Source organism: Centroberyx affinis, unplaced genomic scaffold (genome assembly GCF_046629955.1).
Source record: "Centroberyx affinis isolate AG114_WGS23_722 - 3 ecotype Tasmania unplaced genomic scaffold, CSIRO-AGI_Caff_v1 ptg002694l_1, whole genome shotgun sequence".
Taxonomy (NCBI): Eukaryota; Metazoa; Chordata; class Actinopteri; order Beryciformes; family Berycidae; genus Centroberyx; species Centroberyx affinis.
In genome coordinates this window covers 480666-497500 of record NW_027280872.1, presented here as the reverse complement: position 1 = coordinate 497500, position 16835 = coordinate 480666, and the positions used below count along the sequence as shown (strand labels likewise).

Sequence of the window (16835 nt, the reverse complement as noted above, 5' to 3'; positions counted from 1 at the left end):
AAACATCAACAGTTCAATATATGCACTTATATGTGGAGGTAATGCCTGGTGTTATTGTCTTCTATCTCAAACAACAGCTAGATATCAGCTCAAAAAACATGCTTTAGTGTCTCTGACCCCTTTAACCCCAGAACACACCCAGTGAAACACCCAATAGCAATAGAGCTAAGTAAGGTAAAGCAAAATGGTCCTGCTTGGTCGGTATATCAGGCATGCATTCTTCACTAAACAATCTCACCTTGTGCTTTATTATACCATAATATTTCCATTAATGCCAGTATACTGAGATATACTCTTCATTCTGACTGTTCATAAACAGCAGCAATGATGCTGCAATGATGTTGTAATGATGGCCCTCCCTGTTTAAATAAAGGTTATAACGTCAGGAATTACAGTGGCAGCTATTGTAGAAGTCCCCCTTTGTGCATTTATCCAGCATCAAGCCTGTATTGCAGTTCTTTCTTGTACATAATACAGTGTAACCAAATCACTATATTACAAAAGAAATGTCTGAATGGCATTGAAATGGATCAATGGAAAAGGAGCAAAACTAGATTTTCCTGTTGTGGATGATGTGAAAGTACAATCGCTACATCTCACTGATTCTTCATCTGTGGTCCGGAAGAAAAAGTCACTGATGTGAAAAGGTTTGGATTGGTTAAATGATGGTTAGCCTACTCACTAAAAAACATTGTTCTGACTGGTGAAAACTGTTCCTACTGTTTTTCTCCATCCGTAAGAGGAAGTCTTTGGCAAAACAGGTTTTGCTCTCACTGTGGCCATCGTAAATTACAAGGAACAGTCTGCAAACTAATTAGAGGCATTCATTTTATTTTACAATATACTAATTTGCTTCTACTGTATAATGATTAACAAATAATTGTCTGCATTATTAATGCAGGATAGATGCATGAAGCCAGGCTTCCATATTCTACCACTGTATATTCCAAAATATGATTTCTATAATGTCAGTGACTCCTCCCAGCCCTCCTGGGATGAAATCAAGTTTAAATATCATCTCATTACTGTGGGTATTAATATTACCATCGAGGAAGTTTGAATCATACCATTGAAAAATGCATGTGCTTGGGCTTGTTTGTGTTTTCTCTCCTTTGTGTATTGTGTGCCAGTAATCTCAGTTTGCTGTCAAAAGAAAAAAATGCAATACTCCTAGGCAGCTCAAAGCCACAGCGGTTCTTACTGTCAGTTCATCTATTGGCACACAGACGCTGATTAGAGATTAAGCGTCGGCTGCAATGCAAGCAGCAAGCCAATCCATCTTTTGTGTTACTGAAACAAAAATCTTTTCAAATTCTAACCCGAAATAAACAATGCTGATGAATTGCTCAGTATGCGTTCACATCAGCAGCTCTGTCAGCCTGTCACAGCATATGCGGCTCCGCTCAGAAAGGCACCGGACTGCTGTGTGGTCCCACTCAGACCACAGACCCAGGGGCACAGCCGACCTAACAATACGAGACATGAGACCATGTGGCACCCAGCGCCGACCAGCCCACAGAAAGTGGTTAGGTATGCCATCCTTCACGTCTTGCATAACGCAATGTCAACCTTCATTATGTTGAGTAAATTAGCTCTGGCTGAATCTATTACATGCCTGTGTGCTTTAATGTAGGGGAGAAGTGTTGATAAGTCCCAAAGAATATGCTGAGGCCGTGCTGATTTTGACTGACTTGGACCTTCTGTGGAATTTTTCAGACTCTAATGTGTCCTCTAAATTATCATCGTAACTGAACAGCTAACCAGGATAAATCTAGCATCCTATAAGAAGGGATTTGTTGGCAAATTGATACCCAAAGGCACATCTCACATCAAAAGTAGACTTGACTCTTAATTAAACCAATAGAATACAGCAGAGATGACAGCTCTGCGGCGCTTTGCCTCAGTAAAACTTAACAGCCACTAAAGTTTCTTCTGAGTAATGATTAATGCATCCAATTTCTGTGATCTGTATTGAGTGCAGCATCATGCGTAATTAAATGATGGTCTACAGAGCGCTGGCTGCTCTCACAAAATGACAAGGCCATAATTATCATGAAGCTTGATTACTTTCTGACTGAAATACTAATTGTGTATCAATAATGAGGCGTAATGTGGCCCAGAATTAGAACCCAAAACAACCCAAGCTGTACAAATAGCTCATAGCTATAATATTACAGTCAATAAATAACATTTTCAGTCCTTTCAACAAAATTACAGAAAATTTGACATAGAGTTGCCAATGCATACACATTTACTTGAGCAATGAGCAATTTCAGAGGATAAGATAAGAAAAACTTTATTGTCCATTAAATTTACATAAAATGGAAATTTGTCTTTGGCAATCATAAAGTATTGTGACATTTTTAATCAATAAATGAAATCAGAAGCAAACAGAACACCAATACAACTGCTTCCAACACACAGTATTTACATGGTAAATGATAAGACAAAAAACGCAGTGTCAATCCATCAAAAACACAATAAACAGAACCAGACCCTCTCCTCTTACTGAATCTCCCTATCTTAAGTCATGAAAACACAACCTGACAGACTCGTAGGCGACTGTATTAACAGCAGATACACTCATTGAATACTGTAGACTTTATATTCTGCTGCAACAGCCCAGTGAGCAAGGATATAGTTTCCCCCAGTAAATACAATAACAAACATAACACCCTTTATAAGAAGAGGGATGTGCTGTGAGGAGCCATTTACACTTTCTCATTGATTCACAAACGGACATCATTTCCAAACCAGCAATACAACCTCTGAAACACAGTGCACAAATATACAGAGAGGCCTCCTCGGGGGTACTGTATGGTTATCCTTGAGTCAAAATCATAATATAGGGAGAGGAATATCGATGTATTCTTTACTGCCATTTAAATCAAGCCAGTTATTTTTATTATTGTTGTCCTTCTCCAAGATAAATCGAGTGATAAAAAGCGACGCCCGCCTCGGTCTCGTTGACATTTTAGGGAGTCCTTTTGGAGTAGTAAAGATGCCCGCTTGATGGATACCGGGGCTCTATGGACGCTGGGAGGACACAATGAGGAATGCTTATGGATGCAGAGGCGAAAGAGGAAAGAAATAGGGGGAACATGGGAGGAAGACAGAGGAGGAGTGTGTGTGTGTGTGGGGGGGGGGGGGGGTGAAGGTGGACAAAAGAGAGAGTAACGAGGAAGAGAAGGGGACTGAGCGATGCAGAAAAAACAACAGTGGGAGAGAGGGAAAAAAAACACAAAGGCAGCACGAGAGTGAGGGACAGAAAGAGTCCATCAGCAAAAAAAACTACAGGACGGGGTAGAACAGGAGATCCAGGGAGAGCTGTGCAAAGAGAGAGACAGACAAGCAGCGGCAGCAGTTGGGCCAGCAGTCAACCAGAGAAGATGAAAACCTCGACACATTGACACCCGTCCTCCTCTCGTCCGCGCTCTCAGTACACCGGTCTGTAGAAGAGCTCCCCAGAGACGAGTCTGCGTTTCAGCTCCTTCCACAGCAGCTGCCTCTCCCTCCGCGCGCCCTTCATGAAGCCGCGGTTCTCCTGGGCTCGCCGGGACAGGTAGGGGATCACCTCGTTCACCGGGCCGTAAGGAACGTACTTGTAGACGGGGAAGCCTGCCTGGCCTGGGGTTGAAAGGGGATTGGTCAGGGGGGAAAACAGAAAAGAGGCCTTTTTGTAGTGCGACATGGATGAAGATGGATGTTAAAGCGCCCTATTATAGGAATTCAAATTTCCCTATGCATACATGATCAAAGATGTTTCCTGAAGACATTTTTTAAAAATTTGATTCGGTTTGAGTGGTTACATCTAAAGTTATCGCAGTCCATCGTTTTTTTTTACAGGCCATTCTGGACTAACTCCAGTCCACTGGCTGTCATCTTGATTGACTCCCCCTTCCAATCAGGCAAGCTTGCAGCATTTGAACTGACACACCATGTGGAAAGCCTCCAATCAGCAGGTTTGCCTCATTTGAATTAGAGGAGCTGGTATTGTCTGCCAGTCATTGTGACTGTTCCACCTGTGAGGGCTTAGTCTTGAAATTCACTCAATAAATGCCCTTTTAACTACAATAACTTGCAAAATATCATGACGAATATTACTCTTACCCCAAGCCATAGTATATTTGAAAACATCAAGAACACTGAATATATGTATAATGCGGCACATTTAAAAGTAAACTTAAAAAGAATGTATAGGTGGATGGATGGGTGAGTGAATGGATGCAGCGAGCGAGCGATGGATAAACAAACATCTAAACTCCACTCTGTTGCATTTCATAAAATAAATTCTTTCAGTAACACGATTCAAAAGACACAGCACAAGCTGCTTTCTCCCTCGAGACAAACAGTAAAGAAACACTGATGACACGTGGGTCTGCCTACATCGATAGCGGTCAACTTCATTTCAACTCAAGTCAATTGAGCCTCGCACTGACAGACAACTGCCTGCCGCCGCTGCGTCAATGCCTTTGTCTGACAAATAAGTGGTGAAAGCCGGCAAACGGCGCTCCGTTAGGGCGGCTCGTCGATAAGGAGGTGTCTGGGTTCATATGTCACATGTCTCGGGTCGCAGACAGACGTCCACATGTGCGCTCCATACAGTCCGCGCGGGTCAGCAGGGTACATGTGTGCAATTGCGAGGTCGGCAGAGAGACAGCTCACAGCGATTGGGGAGGACGGCCAATACTAATCCTACAGAGGCCAGACTGAAGCCGTCAAATCAACAGCCTTATGTAAGATAGGAAAGGTCAGTATGTGTGTGTATGTGTGTGTGTGTGTGTGTGTGTGTGTGTGTGTCTATATCTGTGTTTTTCTCACCCAATGGGAAGCTAATCTGGTCACACATGCCCAGTAGTTGACCAAAGTACACCTTGTTCTCTGTGGGAACGAGACCCAACTCATTCATCCTAGATTAGGGATTAGGAGAGAGGGAGAGAAAGAGAGAGAGAGAAAGAGAGAGTGCAAAAGCAAGGGGGAAAGAGAAATGTTAAAATGTCACCTCTGTCATTTGGGAGGTACATGAAAACACACTCACCAACACAATAAATAACAAAAAGCCTAAACTAATACCAATGTGAATAGAGTTACCAAATTGGCATACACAGCCGGCTGGACTGGACCCTACCTTCTCAGGGTGTGTTTCACTGTGTCCTCATTATGGGAAGCCACCATAACATTGGCATAACATTGGCATTTCTGTTGAGCTCAATCTCATCCAGCACATAGTCCAAACACCTTACACACACACACACACACACACACACACACACACACACACAAAGCAGGAAATTAAACTGTGCTACTGTGCTTGACACATCAGTGACCTTTTCTGTGCATTGTTTGCTAAGTGGGAATTACCAGAACAATGACTGTTTTCTACTGAGGATGCAGTGGAAAGTATTAAACTATAGATTACATATTGTATGCAAATTAATATGTGGCTTACATTGTTGTATAATTCACCTACATAAAATGCTCTGGATAAAAGAAAACATTTCTCATTAGCATGTATGATTTATGATGTGACGCGAGACTATCTTTACACATCCAAACACTAAAAAAACATGCCCAAACAATGAATGCATTAACCAGAAAATAGGCACAAATCCATTCAGGGAGAACATCTGCTCTGTGGCTTCCTGCTAACTCTGTATGTTAATGTCACATCCTGAACCCATAACTGGATGAGCTTGAATCCCACCTCATACTATACTGCGGCCTATCATCCTAGCCAGTTCCCTGTCTTATTTGGCCTCAGAAATTGAATGAAATAAATAATGGGTGGCCTGCCCACTTTGTTTTTGGGCGAAACATATTGAATCCCATAGAGAGATTATCTTTCCGCTTTCCCTTCTCCAGGGATGTCAGATGTTTGGGGATTCAGTGACTTGCTCAAGGACACTTTAGCATGGTGGGTGCTTGCCAATAAATAATAAATAAGTCTTCCCTGGGTAAACAAAGGTTATAAAACAAACACAAATGCCTCATCTCTTACCTGTGGTACATCTTATTGGTGGACTCGTAGTCGGGGTTGATGGGGTCCTCGTAGCCGATGTCACTGGCCCGTTCTCGCTCCTGGTACATGTAGGCCCCGCGCACCAGCTTGGCAGCAAAGCTCCAACCCTCACGCCGAGACAACTCTACATCCATGGTTACGTTGTCATAGGCTTCCTGCAGAGCAATGAAGGAGACGAGTCCCTCATTAGCAAGCCAGAAAAAAAATTCATTGGCATCAAATCCTCCAAGTTCAGACACAAAATTCTGCCTATCTAGCTGTGCAGAAGACCCATTTTTATTCCCTGCAAGGTAAACACCTTTCTTTTGAAATTGTTCTTTTATGACACTGCTGTTTTATTGGGTAGTCTTACAGTGGAGAGACAGAAAAAATAAGGAGTGTGTGTGTGTGGGGGGGGGGGCAAATGGAACACAGAGGAAGACAGATTTGAACATCAAAGCCGGCAGGGCACCCTGAGGTGAGCACCTTTTTAGATCTCATGTATGTATTAAGGAGGTAGGAACAGCGAGCTGGATCTGGGGCCAGATGTGTAAAACTCTGTGTATTTTCAAAACTAAAAATCTGTGTATCTACACAATCGGGATCATAAAAATACAGTCTAATCAGATTTGTAAAACCCTGCTTACATGGTGTTCACACATTGTTCTGTTTTATAAATGTCAATAAATGTTAGCATCATGAAACTCTATTAAGAGCTAATAGGTTATTTGTTTAACATGGTGTACTGAAAAGACTAAAGCGCCAAATGAAATGTCACCCAAAATCCCTCTTTGACATTATCCTTCCAATTTTGGCGTATGCATTCTGTTTGTGCGTATCAATCATTTATACATCATACATACACTTCTTCTCAGTGTTGGGTTCTGACCTTGAGGTAGCACTGGTAGGTGTTGAAGATGACAGGCTTTTTTCTGTTGTAGATCCTCTGCATCTCCAGCGTCAGTCTGCTGATAGCCGGCTGGAAGTAGGTTTGCTCCGCATCCACCATCAAGCGAACGCCATTCTCCTCGGCATGCTGGGACACGGAAAATCCCATTCACTTTGTGTGCTATCACCTAATAGCGTTTATTATACTAGGGTTTCTTATTCAAGATATTCATTATAGTTGAATTAATGTAAGTTTCATCAATTGAAGGAATGAGATCATAAAACCTTGAAATCTTGAAAACATATTTGTCCAAATAATACTTTAGATTCTTTGCTGTGCTTGTGGTTACGTTGGTTAAATGGTGAATTAAACTTGTTGACTTGTTGTCAAATAAAAAAAACACCCTCTCATATAATATGGCTTTTATACAGTGGTAAGCAACACATTTGTACTGCCTAAAAGTTTTCTTTAAAGCAGTATATATACATGAGAAGAAAAAACAGGAGAAAACAAGAAAGATTTCTGACTAGCTCCATGGCTACCACAAACATTTCCATAGCAGCCAATAAAGCCCAGCTTGAAATGCCTTTTGAATTATCACCATGGATGCATCTTTAACCAATCAGATTGCGTGGGTGCAAGTACTTGTTACATTACGTACATTCTGCAATACTTATTTTTTGAGAATTGTAATGTTTTTTGAATGGGTTGTGAAAAAAGTAGATAAAAATGGTTAAATTTGTTCCTCTATGAGCTTCCATTGCCTTGCTGGAATGCTTGTTCCTTGTTGATGAACAACAAATACAATTGCTACTTCATTTGTGTGCACAGTGAATCTAACATAGTTCAGTTTGGAGACACTGAAGACATAGGAACATGATATAGCATACATTTAAAGCCCTTTTAGTGCATGTGAGAGTATTACCTTAGCCAGGATGTCCATGCGCTGTAACATCCTCTTCATCTGTTTCTCCTCCTCTATAGTGAACTTCTCCAGCAGAGGCTCCAGCTCACCTATCTGGGAAAACAACCCAGGAGATCAGCCACCATGAGATGATAACGAACCCAATATCACACCGCAAGAAACCCATTAGTGCTTCTTACATTGCCCACCCTTAGGCTAGGGCTATCTTTAACTCTAGGTCAACACGTAGCTCTAGGTTAACTTACCCCCTTCTCGCACACACGCAATCAATCCAGGCCTTTCCTTAACCGAGGGCCAAGGGATTCATACTGCGCTCTAGTTAGCCCAAGGTTTACTAGATTTTCAGCAGACAACCTGAAAGTTGGCGTTGTCTCTGCTCTGGAACAGGACCGCCTTGCTCCAGGGTAAAATTGGGCATAACCCACTTTAGAATTGGCTAAATGCATGAAGTGGCACATCATACCACCTTGACAAGTTTTGGAGCATCAAAAGAGGACAGAAATTAGCACATTTTTGTGAGATTTCTAGAGCTGCAGTGACCACTGACCTAGGTCAAGGTGGGGTTGAGGCAAAAGGACTGCAAGCTAAGCAATTCATTTATTAACACTTTATTTCAGCGGTGGGCAACCATGTGCCACGGAGGGCCAAGAGTATGCAGGTTTTCATTCGAACCAAACAAAAGACCAGCTGATTTCACAACTTCAACCACAACTTCAACCGCTACCCATAATTGTGGTTAAATGCAGGTGCTGCTGTTACTTCAAATTTCCTGCCTGCAGTGAACCTCAGAAGCATCAAATGACACATTTCATGTATTGCTTCCAGTGCATTTTGGCCTTGAATTTTAACTGAGATGTTTTATCTAGAGATTTTGAGATGTTCTGTTAACCACATTCATTTTCAGTAAATTTCTTTCTTTCTTTCTCTCTTTCAATGCTTCATGCTACTGACCTCGACGTTTGGGACAACCAGCAGGTCCGATATCTTTGTTCTGTCGTCTATTAGGCCGTTCCAGTCCAACATGTCAATGGTGCTGGTGGGGCAGAGGACAGCAAGGTATTGTGGTAACAAAGTATTAATTAGGGTATTAACAGTATTCAGTACAATTATTTTTGGTTGCATTGCACACAGTTTGGCCACTTCGCAGCTATGCAAAACTAGCCAGGTTTTTAAAAGTTGGATTGAAAATCAAAACAGATAAAATGGTCTGACTTGTGTTGAAATGTGCCAAGATTGTTTATTTGGGTAAAAGAGCACCATTCATTCAAAAAGAAAAACCAAAGATGCTGTCATCCTACAAATGTGATTATTTAGATTATTTTTTAGAGGAAAACTATTGTTTATATGGCAACCAACAATTTTGTTGAAATGGCTGTTCACAAAATTTCAATATTTAATTTAAAATGGTATTTTGACACACATTTCGCCTTTAATAAATATTGCGCCTCCTGCGATTTGAAAATTACAGTAGGCCATATTGTGATTTCGATAACATTTTGATTAATTGTTCAGCCCTAATCTGAATTCTGCCAAGCAGATGTCAGCAGTGAAACTATAGCAAATACTCGTGTAACCTCTTTAAATTTTGTCTAAAACAAATAATCACATAGAAAGTGAACAATGACTAAGCGACGTGTAGGAAATATATAAATCAACAAGCAAATATTCTTACAAATATGATAAAATTCCTATTTTAGCAGCATGTCAACAAAAATAATGGTTTTCAAAGTTTCATTTCAGTCAAACTTCAAGTATCTGTCTATAGCTATCTCCTCTTTATGTAACTGTCAGTACTGATTAGGGCTGCATGATGCTGACAATGAAAAAATCATCAAAAATCATGATTTGTTTGTCAAGTATTACCACTGCAATATGAATTGCAATACATGTGGACACTATTTATTCTACATAACATTTTTCAGACAGTGATGACAATTTGCTCTAATTCGCTTTGAATAAAATTACATATTTTCCCATCAATTGCACTAGTCAGCACTGCAATTTTGATATTTTTCAGTTAATTATCCAGGTATAATACTAATCCAAAGAAACAGATGAATGATTGGTCTGAAGGTGGCATAGTGTTAAGATTCGCGGTTCACATCTACACATATATTCACATTAAGTCCTGCTACTGAATGCATAAAATACACTAATTAAGTAAAGTGTGCATACTCACCCTGAGGCTTCCTGTTTCCTTCCAGTAAACCAGCCATAGAAGTCACCTTTTGCACCCAGTCTGGTCAAAAATTCCTAGATGGATAAAAACATAATTTGCTGTAACGCACATAGCAACATGCTCATTATCCTCATGTGTCATATCGAGTGCACAGATGGCCGATAACATTAACTGTGACACTGTATAGAGAGCGCACAAGTGGAATGATGAGCTAATATTCTTGCGATAATCAAACATCATCACCAAACAACAGCAGAGGAGGAAAAATCATGCACCTGCAGCTGTTGTAACTCCAGCTTCTGCTCTAAGGCCTCCATGTCATGTTTCCCCTGCTGTGCTGCCAGGAAGGTGAAAAAACGCCGCCACTTCACCAGGACCTCTGAGAACTGGAGCTTTAGAGGGGGAAAGGGGGGGGGGGAGAGGCAGAGGACAAACATGACAGTCCACCCCTACCAAAACTCCATCAGCTAAATTGGTGCACTGACCCTTTAATCACCCCTCGTGCCTACCAGGAACTGAGGTCGTCCCAGAGCCGTCATTTTGATGGCAGAAAAGCCGTCCATTGAACTCCCACCTAGGCGTCAGACATACTTAGTATTAAAATCAATGGTGTAAAGCCAGATGGTAGTAAATGCATGCTTATGAAAGGCGTATAGGGTTCTGCGTGTAATAAAAAGGGTGGATTATAGAAGTGGACCACAGCACGCATAGGTTGAGGGATAACATGCCATAATATGATTTGAGTCCTAGTACTCAACTGTAAGTCAAAGACAGCGATTACGGGTAATGTTTTATATGTGTTGACATGTTACAGTTTATCAGCTTATCAGTAACATATCAACAGCAAAGCAGTAAAGCTGTTCTGCGGCAGGATGGCAGCCTGCAGCATTTGCTGGAAAACACCATATAAACAAGAAGTATATGAGTCAGCACTGTGCAGATACAACCTGACCGTAAAGTGCCGAAGGGAAATATGTTCTTCTGGCTCACCAGATGCTTTGATGCACTTGAGGAAGGTTTCCATATGCTGGTCACACTTGGCCTCGTCGGCGTAGAAATACGTGCGGGCTCCGGTCACTCCCCCGCGACGGTCCCCGAACCGCTTGTGCGCTTTGTACTTCTTCTCTCTGTGGTCCACGCCTGGGGTTCCAAACAAATTTGCATCCCCATTACTTCTAATTACATCATGTGCTCTGTGCACAAATGAGAGCAAAACAAGGCAACTTACCTATACTCTCTTTCTCCGCGGCGGATACGCATGAGCTAAATTAGAGGGAATACAAAAGGACAAAATAAGTCAATTTGCCATGGATTTGGGCAACATTAGAATTTTAAGTTGCATCAGAATTACAGCAAACGCCTAGTATTATAGACTTCAATTTGGAAACTAGCTCTCTTTCCGTGAACCCTGTGGCTTTGAGGCAATGGCTAGCCGGAGGCTGTCATCACGTTAACCCCTAGGTGACCCCAAATAAGCTGAGCTGTCCCGCTGTCAGCCTGCTGACCTTCTTCAGAGGGCAGTTGTAGCGTCACAGTACACTGGACCTATTCCCACCTCATCACGGGGCACCGGGGAGCTCATGTAACCGAACAGATGACTACACACTAAGCATGCTGGACATTGGGGATGTCAGGAGGATTCAGAACAGTGGAGCTGGGGGCAGGATTGCTCCTGTTCATGTGTTTTCAGTCTTTCTTCCTTTTCTTTCTCTTTTTTTTCTCAACATGATATGCCATTTGGTGGGCACTTTCACTGAGGGCACCTGACTGTAACTAGGGTTAACCAATATATCAGGCTGAAATTGGACTTTTATTCAATTTGGGCTATGATGGAGGTTCCTCCCAGACCACAGCTGCATACAAAGTCTGTAAAACCTGCAATGAATCTCTCGTTTCTTTGCACATTTTATTTATTCATGTAATTATTCATTAATATATACGTTTTTTTAATTAATTCTTCATTCAAAGATAGTAATCTATCCCAGAGTTTCCCTGCCCTGCCTTAAAGAGCTGCTAGCTAAAATACTTTCATTAGTCTGGGTTTCAGTGGAGAGTTTTAGTGTCCCATGATTGTCTAAATACTGGTTCAGAGGCTTTTCCACCCTGCCAAGAATACGATTCTGGGGGAAAAACAGAATAAAAAATGTTGTTTGTTGGGAGCTTCATAACAAAACTGTTTGTTTTCCCCTTCAAAAACCCATATCAGTCAAACCCTGACTGTAACACCAGTGCATACAACTGTGGTATAGGTGGTCTATTGGGAATTGAAACCTGGCATTTTGAGTATCATGCTCTACACATCAGGCCATGCAGGACTTTCCCCAGTGCCCTCTATCTCCTTTCTGCTGCTAGACACTGACTAATGTTTTTGTTATCTTGACACATTATTGGAGTGCCTGTCAAACCCTGCTGTCTAGGATCAAGCGGGTTTAACCTGCCTTGTCCTCCTGCCTTTTGGTTTGACGGTCTGTGTTTGCCAAACAAAAGCCTTTAGGCTGAAGTTTGATATATGTTTTGATGGCTGAAAGCAGACAACCTCTAGACAAAGTATATCTAAGCTGTGCAGTGATATCATATTACTAGTGACATGGTGTAAAGAAAGCGTATACTGAGGTAAACTAGGGGTCAAAAAAGTCATACCAAATGGCTTGTCTGGGAGCTTTATCATCTTATAAGGTGTGATAAGAAGATAAATACTAATACAGCGTGTTCTGTCCGACACAAGGTGACATTGCAGTCAGCTATCACTCCGAGTCAACAGACTTAAACGCCTGATACTGAAATATATCGCCTAACAACAGCCTTGTCATTTCACCACATGTGACCTCTATAAAACTAGAGCCAGTGTGTGAGTGAGATAAAAGAATGCCGGTCCGTTTTGGGTGTAGTGAACTAATCCCTAAATGGGACGATGTGCCCACATTTGAATTCGGCCCACATGAGATGTCCTAATTGCTCATAATGTGTGGATGCCCAGAGCTATAACTTAAGTAACATCGATGCTGCCCATAGAGACTGGTTGCGTAAGGTTTTTCCTGTCATCTATGTTCTCATCAGCGAACGGATCAGATGGCCCGTGCCTCGTGTTACTCATGTGACAGGATTCCTAAGGAGTGAGCGTTCCTCCCCAGCCAGCCAATCAGGGAAGATGGGCCTTGACGGAGCAAACCAATCACTTTGGAGTTAGCGCCCACTTCCTGGTTGTGAGGCATATGAAATGAAACCTATTTTTGGCAAAGAGGATCAAACAAGTGGAAATTACTCTCTATGGCAATGTACTCTGGCTTGGTGTCAGCTGACAAGGAATAGGGAAGAGAAAGAGGTCTAAGCTGGGCGATGGTTCATTTTGATACTGGTATAACTGATTTGAAATAGGCTAATTTTCTCAAAACAAATGACCCACTACTCCTCTAAATTTAAACACCGAATGTTAACTTCTTAATATCTGCCCAAAATGCATCCTCCTTCTTGCAAAATGCATCCTTACAGTGACAATACAGACTCAAAAACATGTTTGTAACTCTAATTTTTGAGGAATGTCTCTGTTTATATGTAATATCCACTGAACTGTATGGTAATACCACAACTTAGGCTTTTAGCAGACGCTGTTATCGAGAGCTACTTCCAATAAGTGCAACAGTAAAATAAGTGAACATTCCTCAAGCATCCGTAGGATAAGAAGCCAGATAGTTTAGAGTGCTATAAAAGCAAGAAAGTGCTGTAACATTAATCAAGAAAAGTAAAGTAAGAACACCCCTCCTATCAGCAGTTATGCTAGGTCGATAAGCAAGCGTAAGTGTAATAATATAATAACATTTTCATGTGATATCGACTTACTCCATCTCTTTCTGCTCGGCCTCCTCCTGGCTGATGTCCTCCTCCACGCTGTAGTCCAGGACGGAGCCCACGCCGAACGCCTGGTTCTTCTGCAGCAGGGGCCTGATGGCCCTGTGGTCCTCCCCGGCCACAAACTGACCGTAAAACGTCATCTTCATCGCCTGCTCAAAGGCCTTCTGGCCCATGACTTTCTTACCTAGATCCATTATCTGAGGGGACAGAGAGGAAGATACAATCAAAGCTTATCTTTAGACAGGTATATTATGTGCCTGGACTAAGCCTAAGTTTCATTTTTTATGAATAATAGATTCCATGTTGTGTGTCATTTAACCCTCTTGTTCTCAACCTTTTTGGACTGTGAATGTTGATGCAGGTGAACAGATAAACAGGTATTGACTCTAATGAAGATGCTGGGTAAGTCGAAACATTAAACTCAATAAATTAAGCATATAATTGAAGCAGTGTGCTTGAAAATGTGATAATAATTGAATAGTAATTGAAAGTAATTTACACTATTTGAAACTGTGTCCTTCCTTTGGGTTAGTCTATGTGAAGTAGAGCTGCAACGATTAATCGATTAATCGATTAGTTGTCAACTATTAAATTAATCGCCAACTATTTTGATAATCGATTAATCGGTTTGAGCAATTTTTTAAGAAAAATAAGTCAAAATTCTCTGATTCCAGCTCCTTAAATGTGAATATTTTCTGGTTTCTTTACTCCTCTATGACAGTAAACTGAATATCTTTGGGTTGTGGACAAAACAAGACATTTGAGGACGTCATCTTGGGCTTTGGGAAACACTGATCCACATTTTTCACCATTTTCTGACATTTTATAGACCAAACAACTAATCGATTAATCAAGAAAATAATCGACAGATTAATCGACAATGAAAATAATCGTTAGTTGCAGCCCTAATGTGAAGTGGCCCAGAGACTCTTACTTACATGACCTGTTTTCCCTGTTTGGAGGCTGAAGTGTGTGAATCATCCTTTATTAAATAAACAGGGAGCTTTGAGACCTGATGTTTTTTTGATGAGTTTTACTTTCACTTGCTATTTGACTTGACTGCTTATTGGAAGAAGTCAAGCAGCTGCAAGTTGTTGTTATTTCATGAGCAAAAGCAATTCATCACCTCCCAAATTCATGTTGCTACTCCCAAGTTGAGAACTACTATCTTATCCCACATACAGCATTTGAGACAAAAAAGGGAGGAAGGATGAAACTTTGCATAACCACCCAAGGCCAGAGTGATGATTCATTTGACTATTACTTTATATTTGGTGCAGCTACATATTTCCACAACTGCAGACTAGCTTTCCGTTGATTTTGTTGATTCCAGGAAGTGGTGATAAGTGAGAAAAAAAAACTGCAGTGCTCCACACCAAGGTCATTAAACACTTTATCCCCAGTGGTTGAAATATCCTTCATGAATGAAAAGTGTGGCTTGTTGCCTGTCCATTCATATGCTGTGTATTACACTGCTGTAGAAACAAGGCAGGGTATCAGTCTGTGAGGTTAGCACTCTCACACATGGGAGGCAAGCCATGCTGCTCTGTAAGAGGAACATACCTGAAATAGAGCAGGTTGTAATGTGAGAGGCGGGTGTGAGAGGTGAGCATTTGCAGTGGGAACAGTTAACGGGTTCAGACTGAATACATTATCAGCTGTGGGTGTAAAAAGAGTTCACCTTGAAAACAACTCAGAAGTCCCCCAAGTTACAGTATACATCTTATTATGAATAAAGCTCTGACATATGCCCATGGCTAGAGTTTGTATACAGGATTATCAGTGTAATAGTATGAAGTATTGCGTGATATAGTGCGTTAGTACAGTGATAGTTTGATAATAATGGAGACATGCAGGTATCTCGACACTATTGTCCTGACATCTACCTTTTCATACTTGAACTGGACCTTTTTCCCGCCTACTAAACATTTTCAGTGCGTTTTTTCCACCACCTGGTCCACCTTCGCCTATTTCCTCCCTCTTGTTTTATTTCACAAACGGTTTAAGGGGATTACATTTACGTATTATTATTGTGAAACCATCTTAACAGCCCGCAAAAGCACCGGGAAATAAACAATAAATGTGGCTGGCTGCACAGTTACAGTTACCTCTTTATTCTTCTCAACCAGGAAGTCATAGGAGCAGAGTTTGAAAACCACCAAACTTCTCAGCAGCTCTAATGAGTCTTTGCTCTTGTAAGCCTCCTGGGTCTGCTCAAAGTCTACGGAGATCTCATTAGCGGCGGTGGTGCCGGTGCCGGTGCCTCCTCTTCTCCCCCGGCCGGACGACTCCTCCGAGCGCGCCGAGTCATGTCTGGCGGCGCTGCTGACATCGTCCTGCTCCGTCTGGGCCGAGGCAGAGGTCGAGGTGGACGACCGGAGTCTCCGGCTGGAAAGTGCGTTTAACCGTTTAAAAGGAATGTCCGCCCCTGCCCGAGACAGGGTTGGCACGGTTTTGATATAAAACATGAGCCTGGAGGTAGATAACCGGAGGTTGGTTGAAGTTACACAGATCAGTCAGTGTCCAGACTGCAGCTTGGCTGGTTGCGTGTGTATGTAAACAAGAGCCAGGCGCACTGCCGAAACAGTCCAATTAGCATCGTTTGGTTGGTGGACAGCTCCGTGACGCAAGGGGTTTGTTTACTGCCGGAGCAGATAGACCATCAGGGAAATTCCCCAACTTTATCACGTCAAAGGACGCACCGTCATTTGATTAATTCCTAATTTCATCCCATCTATATAGACATGTTATAGGCATGACTTGGTATAAATATTAATAACCGCTGGAACCCCCTAGAGGACCGGGGACCCCACCTTGGGACACAATTAGATAACTTTAGATATTCTGCTGTGAGAAAACATGAGACTATAAACCCAGGCGCATGATTGCGCAATGTGCATGCCATTTGTATTGGGTGTGTCACCGCCATGCATCTGCTGTGACCAATTAAGCACAAAAAAAAGTCACGCTAATTCTCTTGGGTTTATTCCACAGC

General features: G+C 41.8%; 1 protein-coding gene across 1 annotated transcript; it reads right to left on the bottom strand.

The window, feature by feature from the left end:
- Nucleotides 1-2280: 2280 nt before the first annotated feature.
- Nucleotides 2281-16386, bottom strand: prodhb (proline dehydrogenase (oxidase) 1b). Its single transcript, XM_071535374.1, is given in 15 exon segments — nt 2281-3627; nt 4822-4910; nt 5129-5193; nt 5196-5238; nt 5999-6174; nt 6888-7034; nt 7813-7905; nt 8764-8845; nt 9992-10065; nt 10267-10383; nt 10501-10565; nt 10982-11131; nt 11220-11254; nt 13829-14037; nt 15949-16386. Coding segments are annotated over 15 exon segments (1896 nt in total). The 5' UTR covers nt 16309-16386; the 3' UTR covers nt 2281-3436.
- Nucleotides 16387-16835: the final 449 nt, after the last annotated feature.